This window comes from Excalfactoria chinensis, chromosome 2, assembly GCF_039878825.1.
Source record: "Excalfactoria chinensis isolate bCotChi1 chromosome 2, bCotChi1.hap2, whole genome shotgun sequence".
Taxonomy (NCBI): domain Eukaryota; kingdom Metazoa; phylum Chordata; class Aves; order Galliformes; family Phasianidae; genus Excalfactoria; species Excalfactoria chinensis.
In genome coordinates, this window is record NC_092826.1 from 116,967,122 (window position 1) to 116,980,642 (window position 13,521).

At 38.7% G+C, this 13,521-nt stretch overlaps 1 protein-coding gene across 2 annotated transcripts in view; it reads right to left on the reverse strand.

Moving 5' to 3' along the window:
- The window catches only part of LARS2 (leucyl-tRNA synthetase 2, mitochondrial), an 82,470-nt gene extending 69,399 nt beyond the window's left edge, over positions 1 to 13,071 (reverse strand). For both annotated transcript variants that reach the window (XM_072330034.1, XM_072330033.1), the window contains exons 1-4: positions 12,997 to 13,071; positions 11,015 to 11,270; positions 9,222 to 9,350; positions 529 to 620 (exon numbers count right to left, since the gene is read on the reverse strand). In XM_072330034.1, the coding sequence (XP_072186135.1) occupies positions 529 to 620; positions 9,222 to 9,350; positions 11,015 to 11,269 (476 nt within the window). In that variant the 5' untranslated portion in view covers position 11,270; positions 12,997 to 13,071. The remainder of the gene's footprint in view (positions 1 to 528; positions 621 to 9,221; positions 9,351 to 11,014; positions 11,271 to 12,996) is intronic.
- Between the last annotated feature and the right edge of the window lie 450 nt (positions 13,072 to 13,521).

A 13,521-nucleotide genomic window follows, 5' to 3' on the forward strand; every position in this document is an offset into this window, starting at 1 on the left:
AGGTCCAAAAAGATACCACAGCTTCAGCACAACAAACAACTTCACTTTGAAAACCAGTTTCTTTGTCTCGCACAACAATCTTGAGGTCTAAAGCACAAAATTTCCTCAAAATTTCTCAGCAATAATGGCTGCTTATCACTTTTAGAGACTCCGTCTCCAATGAGAAAATTAACTTTTTTCTCACACTACTGAAAACTGCCAGTAAACCTAACCACGTAGCTCATTCGCAACTGTGTATTCTATACTAAAATTTATCTCACTTTAACAGAATTCTGATTTATTTCTTATTCACCGCTTTAGACATTTGGGAAATGTCACTTCTTCAATATCCTAGCTGTTTACAAGTAATTGAGAAGGAAGCCCTGAAAATCATCTTGACACATCAAGCTTTTGAAATTGAGTCACCTGCACAGTTCTACAAAACAGCAGCAAATTAGCCTTCTTCCTATATTGCATTTCTTCTACACTGTTTTGTTACTTTCTGGGCTCCACAGTACATTTACACTACCAATATTCATTAAAAATCACCTTTGTGTCCAGCTTGCAGGGTGAAGACCATGCTCAATTGCTGCATTTTCAGCTGGTAAACCAAATGCGTCCCATCCCATTGGATTTAGCACCTGCCAGCAAAAAATGAAAGACACAATCTTATGCAACTTTCTGGAATGACATTAGCAACACACACAAGCCTCAAAATAACCAACCGTGGTTTGCATTCTAGCACTGCTTTATCTGAAGTGAACTTCTTCAAAGCATGCCCACGAGGGCTACGTCTGTTTTAAGAGATGAATATGAAACAAACTGGCTATCAACAATATGGTGTTAGAGGGAGCTCACGGCATTATGCAATAAATCCTCAAGACTATTTCAATACTGAGTTGGCAGTGACAAAAATCAAGCCTTTGTAATTTGTGTGGTGGTCAAAATTAGCAGTGGATGTTACAGCTAAGCAGAATCAAATATTCACCCTACAGAAAACAAGAAAGCAAGCAAAATTATTTGAACCAAGGGTTTTATAACTATATGTGATGTACAGACTACTAATTGCTTTTCCTTTTGCTGAAGAGAAAAAAAAAAATACAACATGTTCTATTATAACCTTAAGTCTGTCAGATAAAAGCGAGATGATGAGGAAAAATATTTTGGTCAAGTTTTACCTAAAAAAATCTGTTGTAAATACAGACTACAGATTGACACAATGTATTTCAGGACTTCAAGTAAATAAAGGTTAAAAAATGTTTAATAGATATATATAGAGAGAGCATAATTTTTGTTGAAATACATATCTTTCCTGCTAATGTGAGAATTATTTAGAAACACAACTTATCTAGCAAAAAAAGTAAATATTTAAAAAGCCTCTTTAAGAACTAGGAGAAGCATGGTCAATGTTTAATCTACTATCATTAGATACACTCACATGTTAGGTAAAAGCCAGTCCCGTTTATTATACCTACAAATGCGCAATAAATTCAACCAATATGATTATAGTTATACAAGCTTTATAATACCCCTTAAGTACATACTTACATAAAGAACTTGTTCTTTAATAGCATGTAAACAAAAAGCAATGAGAAAGCAAGCCCAGCAATATTAATCTTATAAGCTAACTCTATACAAAAAAAAACCAACAAAACTATTTATTACTGATGTATAGAATCTCTTTTTGTTTCTGGTTTGAACTACTTTTATTTATTTGCCACATCCTTCTAAACCTCTGACTTCAACTGATTCTTTCATAAAGCATATTTTATAGACACGTTTATAAAGGTGCCTTTGGCATCCACTGAGTGTAACAGCAAAATATTTTAACAGATGTGACTCCTAAGCATTCTAATTTTTAATGCTGAGCTTAAACTAAACCTGCTGCGTATGATTAAGCAGACGGTGCAGCAATAAAAGAGGTATTAACCTGTGATCAGCCACCTCTCATGCCAGTACATTAAGTGTCTATACAAACCACAATTTTGGTGTAAAACTCTAATAGAAATTGAAATGCTAAAATGTCTTAGAAATGTCCCCTTTATCAGAGAGATTATTCCTCACATTACAACGTCAGAAAATGTCAGACTTGGATTTGAACTTCTCACCTCCTCACATTATAAACATTCAGTGGAAACATCTCATTTGGAGCCTAAGCTACTTGAGGTGCCCTGCTGATGCACACCTGCCCACAGCACTCCCCCCTTCCATACCCCCACCATAAACAAAGCCACTAGTATAAAAGAGAAGGGGAAAAAAAAAAGGGTAAACTTTACAGAAACTACAAATCTCAACAGTTTTGTAAGGACATAGTAAAATATTACTTTGCATAGCTCAGTTTGACTGTTACTAGTGCTGACCAGCCGGCTAAGGACAGAAATGATCACCCAAACCAGGTATTTTTCCATGTAGTATACAGATTTCCTCTTTTCTAAGCCCCATTTCTTTAGCTGAATACGCAGATGCATCCCCAGAAATATTTTCTTTTACTGATGCACATTAAGTGAGATTAAAACAACAATTACTCATGGCAAATGTTTGTAAAATCTGGCTTTGGAATATCTCCTGGGTACAGATGGATAGCCAAAACCAAGGCATAACAAAGCCATTTCTCATGCTCACGAGCAAAAGGATGAAGAAATGACAGCTTCACTCCTGGTTGCAGACTCCTTGAACAGGCTGACTGATGCAGACAGCCAGCATGCAGACATTTTATCCCCTGTACCATCAGTGCTAGCAGGAGATCAGCGATAGCAGGACTTATCTGCTCACACAGATCTTCCCGATTCTACCGTGTGTATTAAAAATATCACATGGTGCATTCACTTATCACAGTCAAATACAGTTCAATTTAACAACCAATAGCATTCCTCGAGTTGAAGGGCTGAAGAAATACACTACTTCAAGTTTCAGGAAGAAACCTGAATTTAAAGAGATTAAAAATATCCTCAAATTAATCTCCAGGATAGATCTATTTATATAGTTGCTATAGAGATGAATGTAACATGCACGGTGGTTTAGAAAATGATTTCAAGTTCATTGTCTCTTTTACTTCTGTACCGTGAATGGATGTGAAAGGTCTGTGAAATGCAATTGTCTAAACAATAGGTCAGCTTCTTCTGGCTGCAAAGCGTGTTACCCATCTACAGCTAAAATGCCACAGTCTTCATGCAGCACTTGGCATTATGTCTTAAATTGACTTAGCCAACACAAAACAAGGCTGAGATAAACTATATTGCTCTGACAAACACAAAAAATCTCAAGAGACATGGAAGAGAAGAAAAAAAATACACTACTAACCTGTCAAAACTTGGCACAAAGAATAAAGGAACAGTTCAATTCCCCTGCTCAAAACAAAATAAAAATAGGAACAAAGCAATCTGGAAGACCAAAGGATATTCCTTAAAGCTCTCCAGGGCTTGGTCAAAGGTTCTAACTAGCAGAAAACATGGCTGCTCCTTCTAACATTACAGATGAGCAGAAAGAAAGGAAAAAAAGAGTCATCAACTTTCTTAAAGCTGACTTGATTGCTTCTGACAGTGGCCTTTAAACTTTATGCAATCACAGGATCAATTCTGCTCACTGGAGTGACCGTTCTTCCAAGCATCACTTCTCCCATACAGACAGGATCTTCTCCAAATCACTTGGAAAAAAGAAAGACAAATAATGAACCTATCTTGTAGGAGAGAAGCCTGCATAATCTGAAGATGTCAGTAGCAGGTAAAGGAAGGCAGATTACAGCCCTACAGCCATTTTAAGACAGCAGAAGCCAGTGCTGCCCCCACAGCCAGCTGTGTTTCTGCAGTCACCCCTTCCTTGCATGAATCCTTCCTCTGAGGGAGCAGGCGCTGGTAGGTTTGCAGAGTAGCAGTTACACTCTGTCTGGTTTAAAGCACCAGTTTAGTTTTTCACACCAGTGATATCCCCTAAGATCCTCAGGTGCTCACATGATCAGGCAGGATTGTGTATTTTCTGCCACTCAACGCTCTACATGAAGTGATATATGGGCAAAGAGAAAACTTTCCACAAGCAGGTTATTAAAAAAGAAAACAGCTGCATCTTGAAACACCTAAACCCAAAGAGTCTGAATTCATATTGGGTTGTAGCAAAGGAGTAAAGATCATTAGAAGAACAGCCAGAAATCTGCCATTAATGATGGCCGGAGCTCTCAATATGACTGTTGGAGTAAGCAGAAGAAGAGACAGTTAACTTCCACTCTGAGATCTCAGCTCTTCCTCTCAGAAGATTTCCATCTGCCATGACAGCCAGCCTATCACACTGACACTAGTGGGTGAGATCAGTAAGCACGATGTAACACAATGATGACAATGATCTTTTAACACTCAGTTCTATGCTTCCATCAGAATATCTAGGTAAAACCAAGCAGTGAATTGTTCTTAGTGTTTGTAAAGAAACAAGGAACCTGTCTGCTTCCCTGAAGTGCTCAGTGTGTCCGAATGCTACGAGCAGAGAGCTGATACATCTTTCTTAAATCTAGATTGATGCATTCAAAATTCTAGGAAAACAAGCACAAGTAGCATCAAAAATGTCTGTAAATGGATATATTTACTAAGAGTATGTGATCAGAGAAGACAAGCAAAAATGAAAAGGCCTGCTAACTACGTGCATCAATATAACAAAGCCTGCACACAAGCCTCTAGTTACAGTGCCCTGACACAACTGATGCAAACTAATTCCAAACACTGATTAAATAGATGATCCATGGCTGCAAGTTCCATCTTCCAGAAACTGCCCCTGGCTTCAGTGGTAACTTTTTGCCATTCTCCCTGCACTCGATCTCACAAATGTGCACACACTAGTGAGACAGGAAGGATGTGAGGGCAAAGGACAGCACAGCTGAACCTTCTACTGGCTGTCTAAAGTAAGGCTGCACTGAACAGGTGGAATAACCTGTAAATCTATACAATCGAGACCTTTATCTGAATGCAGCCTAGGTTGACTTTTAACTGCACTAGGTAGTAAACACTGCCTACCCAGAGAGTGGTGGTCAATGGCTAAATGTCTGGATGGAGACCAGCGACAAGCAGTGTCCCTCAAGGGTCAGTTTGAGAATTGGTGCTCTGTAATACCTACATCAATGATATCAACAGAGGAACTGAGAGCACCCGCAAGTGTCAGCAGATGACACCAAGCTGTGGGGGCAGTCGACACACGTGAGGAACAGGATGCCGTCCAGAAGGACCAAGACAGGCTGGAGCAGTGGGCACAAGAGAACCTCATGAGGTTCAACACTTCCAAGTGCAAAATTATGCACCTGGGTCACAGCAACCCCCACTATCAGTACAAACTGGGGGATGTAAGGATGGAGCACAGCCCTGACAGAAAGGTTCTGGGTGTACTGGTGGATGCCAAGATGGATATAAGACATCAATGTGCCCTCAAAGCCCAGAAAGCCAGCCGTAACCTAGGCTGCATCCAAAGATGTGTAGCCAGCAGGGCAAGGGAGGTGATCCTGCCCCTCTGCTCTGTGCTGGTGAAGCCTCATCTGGAGTACTGCATCCAGATGCAGAGTCCTCAGTACAGGAGAGACAGAGGGAAGATTTGGATATTTATATCCAAAGATATAAGATTTATATCCTTTACTGGATATAAAGGAAGATTATTTTACAATATGGGTAGTGAAGCACAGGAACAGGCTGCCCAGAGAGCTGGTGGATGTCCCATACCTGGAGACATTGAAGTTCATGCTGGACCAGCCTCTGAGCAACCTGATATTTAAAGGTCCCTTCCAACTCAAATGATTCTATGACTCTTTGATGACAACAGCCTAAACCACCACTACCACAAAGAAGAACAAAGAGACAGGGAAAACCTGGAAACAGATTAAAATAATGAATCTGAGTAGTGAGCACAGTCTAGCAAGAAATATTTCAGTGATGCAGCATTTTGATAAAGCACTTTAAAATTAAAAAATAATCAACCCACACAGATTTTAATCAAAACTCAGTAATGCCGCTTACATAACGCTCTCATTTATTTCTCATTCCCACAAGATACAAAATACAAAAACTCATTCCATGTCCACACACTGTCGCTAACATTTAGAAAACAAAGGTGTCTCTCTCCTCTGTAATCTCTCACATTCTCGTCTAATTTAATTGCATTTAAGATAGCATCTCATTTTCTCCCTCTTTCTTTCAAAATGTAATAGAGTGAGCTAATTAACACCTTTGGTATTTGTTAAACTTCAATAAGGCTCAATTCACATAGGATACCTGTTATATTTTCCACGTGATTTGTAGCACAGACAATAATTTCACCAATGGCCACGCCAACTTTACACACACAAAAAGTTGTGTAGAATACCAGCTAATGTTGACTGGAAAGTAGGAATGTATTGAAACAGCATATCCTACTGATGAATTCATTATGAAGTTTTAATTAAACTTGCTTCTCCGTTCACTTTTTTCCATTTCAAAAGTATTAAGATTCACTGCTGGAAAGCAAAACAACTAATGAAAATACATCCAATTAAAAAATAATAATATATATTTTTTAAAAAAGATGTTCTAGATAAAAAGAAAATGTTCCTTATGTCACTTGGGGATATTGTAGAAATATTACTGAAGATATTCCAGTCTCATCTATCAGGAGCAGTCTGAGCATAAATGACAAAATCCAATCACAATGAACCAGAATTTCACCATTACTGTCCAACAGCCACTCATTTCTGTACCACTCATACGAGAGCCTCACGGTGGTATCAATTTCAATTCAGAATTTTATTAAAAAGATATCACAGGAACTATTGAGCTGAATCACTCTGCTTACTGATTGCTAAGAGAATTATCTTCAATCCTCTGAGAGGCAAAAATTATCCACTTTGGAATTTATCAAAGACATGATAATGATAGCATGATAAAGTAATGGTAAATACTTTTTCCCTGAGCAGTGGCTGACTGGAAATATCAGCCATGGTGAAAATCACCATGACTATCTATAATTTGTACTTGGCACTCTCAACAAATGAATAAGAACTCTCTTAGCTTCTTACAAAACCCTTGCATTTGAATTCACAATACACACGTATGCTCACAGAGAAAAGAAAATCATATTTTAGCTCCATATTTGTTTATTAGCAGATATGAAATTGTAAATCAAAATAATACAAGTTATTTTTTGGAGAGAGTGTGGCTCACTGCATTCATGCTAAGTAACCTTTACTGTTTACAGCTCCTGCATGAAGTCTCTTGGGCACTGTAAGTCTGAATGCTTCCACCTATGTTTTTCATACTGACTGCTCATCACTCTTCACTCTATAACAAACATTTGCTATGTAAACATCAGCAGTCACTGAACTTTCAAATATGCAATATTAATGCTGAATTTCCAGCAATTAAAAAACATAAATACAATTACTTAAAAAATAATAATATTAATAAAATATAGTGTTTGTCATTTTGAAGCTTTCTTTTTGTGCACAGAAGAATTTCAGTAATTCACTGACCACAGGGAAAGCTATTTTTATTGGGCATATTGCATTTTGTATCTGATAAGAAAACCACGTCACAGCCCATAACCATCACAATGGAAATAATAGATTGGATAACTGCGAAAGCATCCAGTGAAAACACCTAAAGGCTGATAAAACAACAGTGTGAAGAAAATAAGTTACAAAGACTAAATTTAACTGATGGAGAAATTAGTGTGACTAATCATTTTTTTTTCTGAAAAAACAAGTTTTTAGGCTAAGTAGAAGGCTGAGCAAGTTAATGTGCACCACCAGCACAACGGCTCTTAGTCCAGCATACTCTGAAATGATCTGAGAGACCTTAAATGCTTCCTGATAGTACCTGAGGGCTGTATTGCTTGTCTGCCCACCTCTAGGTCATAGAGGGCAGACAATCACAAACCAATACTCCAAGTAGTTAACTCAATGGAAGATAGAACTTCTAATAGAAATTCAACATGTTCTACAGACACTCTAATAGGCTTAAGTAATTTTCTTTACTTTAGCTAGAACAAGGGGAAGGACGTTCTCATTTCCTGAGCAGAAAATTAGCCGATATCTCTGCCATTACTGCTAAGAGACAACCTGTGTTCTGAAATGCCATGTCCAGTGGTCCTGATCTAAGGTCTCATCAGGCTTCCAGTTGGCTATTTTTTTTTAAAAAGAGATCTGAATTCTAGTCATTCAGAGAAGTCAGGTCAGATTGTTATTAAAAGAGACACTGGTCGTTACTGTCTTTTTTTTTTTCCTCTTTAAAAGTCTGTGTTATTTATTCCTTTTTCTCATAATTTAAAGCATGAGAACGCATTCCTGTAAAACAGGACATATTCAGTGCACGGTAGTTCCATCATTGGCATCAAATTAACAGTATCTGGAAAGGCAACACACTGACTAATTCAGTGACAACACCTCTAGAGTCTCATGGACTGTAATAAATCCATGCATCTCTGCATTATTTCTAGCAAGGAGACTGCACTTAATACCACAGCCAACAATCAACATTTATTTCTCCATTTCACCTTCATTTGCACTCTGAGGTTCCAATTCCATTTTTACTGATCTTCTCTCTAATGCATTCCTCTCTGAGAGTTATGTTTTTGCCTAAAGTGATTTCTATTGTTTTTCTCCCTACTCCAAAACATAGTATTCCCTTTCCACGTTCCTCTTTCCCATATTCTTAACAAATACCCCCTACCAAATGTTTTCTCTCCCCTTAACATGTTTGTCGCTCAGGACTCAATTCTACCAAGAACATTCAAATCCCATCCATAGGCTGCAGGGACCAAGCTCCCAACTACACTTTCCACTCACTGCTCAGAGAAAAGGGAGGGAGGGAGGAATGGGGGGAGTCACAAATGGTGTTGGCTTCTGAGGCTTCTCAGTTTTATGTTGTCAGCTACAGGACATGAACTTTTTCTCAGGCCTTCAGTCTTCTCTCATAGAAACTGTGTGCCCCACACTTCTCACCAACATTGTGCCATCCACTAACAGATAACGGCATTAACTACACTGTTAGTTTCTAAAGATCAGTTAGCAACAGTGAGCTCTGAAGATCACATTTTTAAAAAGCCTCGAATCTCAATATTCAGAAGTCCAAATGTCATTACCTACGCATTTGTAGTATATATTCCAACTAAGTCTTCACCTTTGTAGACTTTGGAAAATACTAACTTCCTGTCCAGTTATATTAACACATTCATAAAACAAAATTAAACAGAAAACAAACAAATAGGAAACAAAAAAAACAACCCTACTGTAGAACCTTTCTTACCTGCATCCCTCTCATTTTCTGGAACCGGGCAACAGTATCACTGATGGTGTAGACACGAACATGACCCATGTGAAGTTTTCCAGAAGGATATGGGAACATAGAAAGCACATAAAATTTTGGTCTTGATTTCTAGAAAGGAATTATTAGAAAGTTTTAACCACAAGTTAGCATTTCCCTGGAATAAATACACATGTAGATTACAAACTACAAACTACCGTGAAAAGAAACAAAATTCAGATCCTTAATGAAAGTCCTACAATCATATTCTTTGGGCCTGCAAACAGAGATGTTTTACCAGAGCTTGCAGTCACCTCATCAGTTTACACTGATAGTTATATGGTACTTGAAAAATCGCATCTTTAATAAACTTTTACTCAACACTGACAGCAGCTTAACAAATCACCATTCTGTACCATAGCAGCTGTATGGCATTACCTGCATACTCCTAATGATTCCCATCAATTAAAGAAAATGATAGTCAAAGCAATTCTCTAAAGTTTTGATAAGTGTTTTGAATTGTATTTACAATCAATATGGAGCTCCCAGATGGCCAAGTTTGTGAAACATACTGAGAAACTTGTAATCTTGTAAACTCACTTGTAATGGCACAAACATCCATTGAAGTCAAACTCCTCAGCTTTACTCTTACACTCAGATACAATTAGTCTTAAAGTAGTACCCTGAAACTTAATTTAACTAGGTTTTAATAAACTTACAGAAGTTACAGAGGATATCAAACACTGCATCTCCCATAAATTATTTCTAAAAATGTTTTGATTGCCACTGAATTTATCTTCAATACATGCTTGATAAGGTATCACATTATTTTGCTTTTAACAACAATGCAAACAACAAAAAAAGAAGGTGGGGATTTACTATTTATAACTGTACAATACATTTATCATACTGCCTCTTAATAAGAGATTTTCTCCTTTAATGGTGAGGACAAAACAAATATATACTTTACAATGCCATTCAGAACTTAGCATATGTATTATATGTATGAGCTATCTTACATATATGTGTCTTATTACATATTAAAAGGAAAATGACTTAAGTTAATGCCTTCCCTTCCTAGATATACACAAACCCACTATTTTCATCTCAGTTTTCTTCATCAGAGAGCCCCCTTCCTGTCTTTCATGGTTGGATAGCATTGATTTATTTATTTTTGCTGGAGACGGGGCACATTTTAAGAGAGAAGAACATGCAGACAAGAAGGGGCCAAAAATAAGTTCTGATGTCTATGTGACTGAGCATAAATGAGAAATCAGAGAGTCAGATACAGAAGCTACAGCTGTTTTTGACATCTTTCATTGCATGGGAATGTTTTTGTCTGTATGTTACTCATTATTCCTAACTCACTGCAAAACAGAACATATTGTTTAAAAAAAACAAACAACTTCCTGCAACAAAGACCACAGTGCCTAATATAGTAGCTTCTGTCACAACCATAGAGAACATTACTTCAAAAAGTTATGAAAGTTAAAGATGTTTCTTTTGATACTTTAAATAATTCCTGAATGCAATACAAAATTGGAAGAAATAACCGAGTAAACACTCTTTACGTTTCCAAGCTCACAGTCCGCTGAACATTGTGTTCTTCCTTTTTTTTTCCCCACCTACTGCAGTGTTCGCTTTTAATAGTCTACTATTACATAAAAATATTCCCCTCTCAACTACAATATACACCTCATCATTGTAAGCTAATTGCATTAAATACTTCGGAATTAATTTCACTTTAAGAAAACAAAAATATCAAACATAACTCCCACATTTCTCACAATGCTTACATCTGTTTCTGAAATTCTGCAGAACTGCTCCTTTACTCTCGGGAACCACCAATTTTCCACTCTTCTCCTTGTCTCCTGCCCATAGTTTTTCTCCCATCTCCCCGTCTCGCTGTAAATAGTTCTGACATAAGCAGGGACTGGACTCTTCTGCCATTTAATGAGAGCCAAGAAGCCATTCAGTTGTCTGTTCAAACACATGGAACAGGCACCGAGTCTCTGACAAACCGACTGCATTCTTAGTGCTACGGTGTCCATTCTGAAAAAGAGAAAAAGACATAGTTTGGTCTCCAGCACAGAGCAGTATTTCAGAGGTTATTAGGATGATACAGAAATTTGGTAGCTCTGAAACATGTTTTTGCTCAACTTAGATTATTTTGCTGTTTTCTATTTGCATTTTGTTCCCATGCATTTAAATCATACAAGCATTTATGTTCTATCTAAGAACAAACTGTGGCCCTTGCATAGAACAACAGTGTTATGATAGATTTCTTCTCTAGCATTCCAACTCCCATAAAAACAGCATTAGTCACTGAAGACCCAAGGAACTCAGCTGACTGAACAGAAGTGGGCTAACGGTGTTAGTAACCATTTAGAATGAATATATAGGGAGAAGAGGAAGTTGGATGAAATTATTCTGTAAAACTCCTGAATTTGTCATCAAGGATAAGATATGGGGGAGGATTACTATAATTAGTAGATTTCAGCTAGGTATTCTAAATTAAGTATCGTGCTAAGGGCTTCTTTGTCAGTATAGCTTCCAGCTAGAACTACTTTGGAAACTTATACAATTCAGAACAGGTCTGATTTAATAAGGTAAGAAAGACTGGTTCTGGAGAGATCTACTCTTCACCTAATGAAAACCCAATTAAAAGAACTCCTCACGTGCTTCGGAATGAGTGTTCCAAAATAAAAACGGTGCAGATGTGAATAAGATCAAGTAGTGTTCAAACTCATGATTGGTCTCAATAAGATACAGAGTCATAAAATCACTAAGGCTGGAGAAGTCCCCTAAGATCATCTAGTCCAACTGCCAACCCAGCCCCAACGCGCCCTCTGACCATATCCCTCAGTGCTGCATTGATGCAGGTTTTGAACGCCACAAGGGACAGTGACTGCATCTCCCTGGACAACCTGTTCCAATGTGTAACCATCCTCAGGACATGGTCCAGGGCCCTGATGTTATTCTTGTAGTCAGGGGCCCAAAACTGAACACAGTATTCAAGGTGTAGCATCACTCATGCAGAGTACAGAGGGGTGATCATTCCCCTACCCCTGCTGGCTTCCCTATTTCTGACAGAAAACATTTAATTCTTATACACTTACTGATTTTATCAGATTTTTATTTTCTACTGTAGAAAATACGGCATTAAATAAAACCACCACAAATAAACCAACTTTCATATCCCCCCTCCCCATTACATGTTATACTTCTTTACTGTACATCACATATATGCATACACATGACTTCCCTATCCACCTCACTGCCTGCCTCCACTGTTCTCTGCTTCTTAACTAGCAGTCTCTTTCAAATACACAAGTTACAGCAGTGCCTTGAACCTTTTCCTTGCTAAATCTCTACAATGATTCTCAGTTGTAATAACCAATACAGAACTGGACTCCGGATTCCAAGTACAGTTGTGTGTGAGTTACTCAGAAGCCACTCCATTTCCTTCCTCCACAGTCACACTTATACATGCAACACAAAATCAGCAAGGACTTTTTAGCACTTGCCTACTTTACTGTAATTTGTATTATTTCTTTATTATTCCTAGCAGCTTCAAAAGAGCATGAGGATGGACTAATAGAACGCGAAGGAACGCGGCTCGAGACTCTGCATCGCAATGATGCTACAGCACAAAGGCAAGAGAGCCTGGGAGAACGGGCAAGGCAGCGGGGAAGCTGAGGGAGAGGGCGACTGAAGCGCGGATAGGGCCGGGCGGAGGCTGGAGACGTGCTGCTGGTGGGAGGCGGGGGACAGTTACCTGCGCGCCCTCAGCCGCAGCCTCCCACTCTGGGCGCCACCATCTTGGAGTGGGGGGGGCGCGACCGGGCGGCTCCGCGCCTGCGCCGTCTTGTACGCATGAGCAGTGGGGCCGCAACAGTGTGCGGAGCGAGGTTGGGCTGTGCCTGCCCCGCGCTGCGTGGTGTGGGTGACTGTGGAGTCAATGAACTATGGCAATAGTCCGGTCTGCTTAGTGATCTCTAATGGATTCAGCCGATTTGCACGTCTAAAGTAACAGGAGCTGCCACAACAGATCTGGCAGTCTTTGCTTACAGATGCAAGCCTCCTTGCTTTGTGCATAAAGCACCTCTCAACTTGGGACACAATATGGTAGAGATCAGACTGAATGGAGGTGGTAAAATATGAGAGAATTACTCCATCTTGTCTTAAAAAGATTTTGAAGTCCGATTGCTCTCAAATTCAGAATTACCTAAATCTCTGGACTGTTAAGGGTCAAACATTAAACATATTGACCTATATTTCTCAAGGCCTGCCATCAAGATGA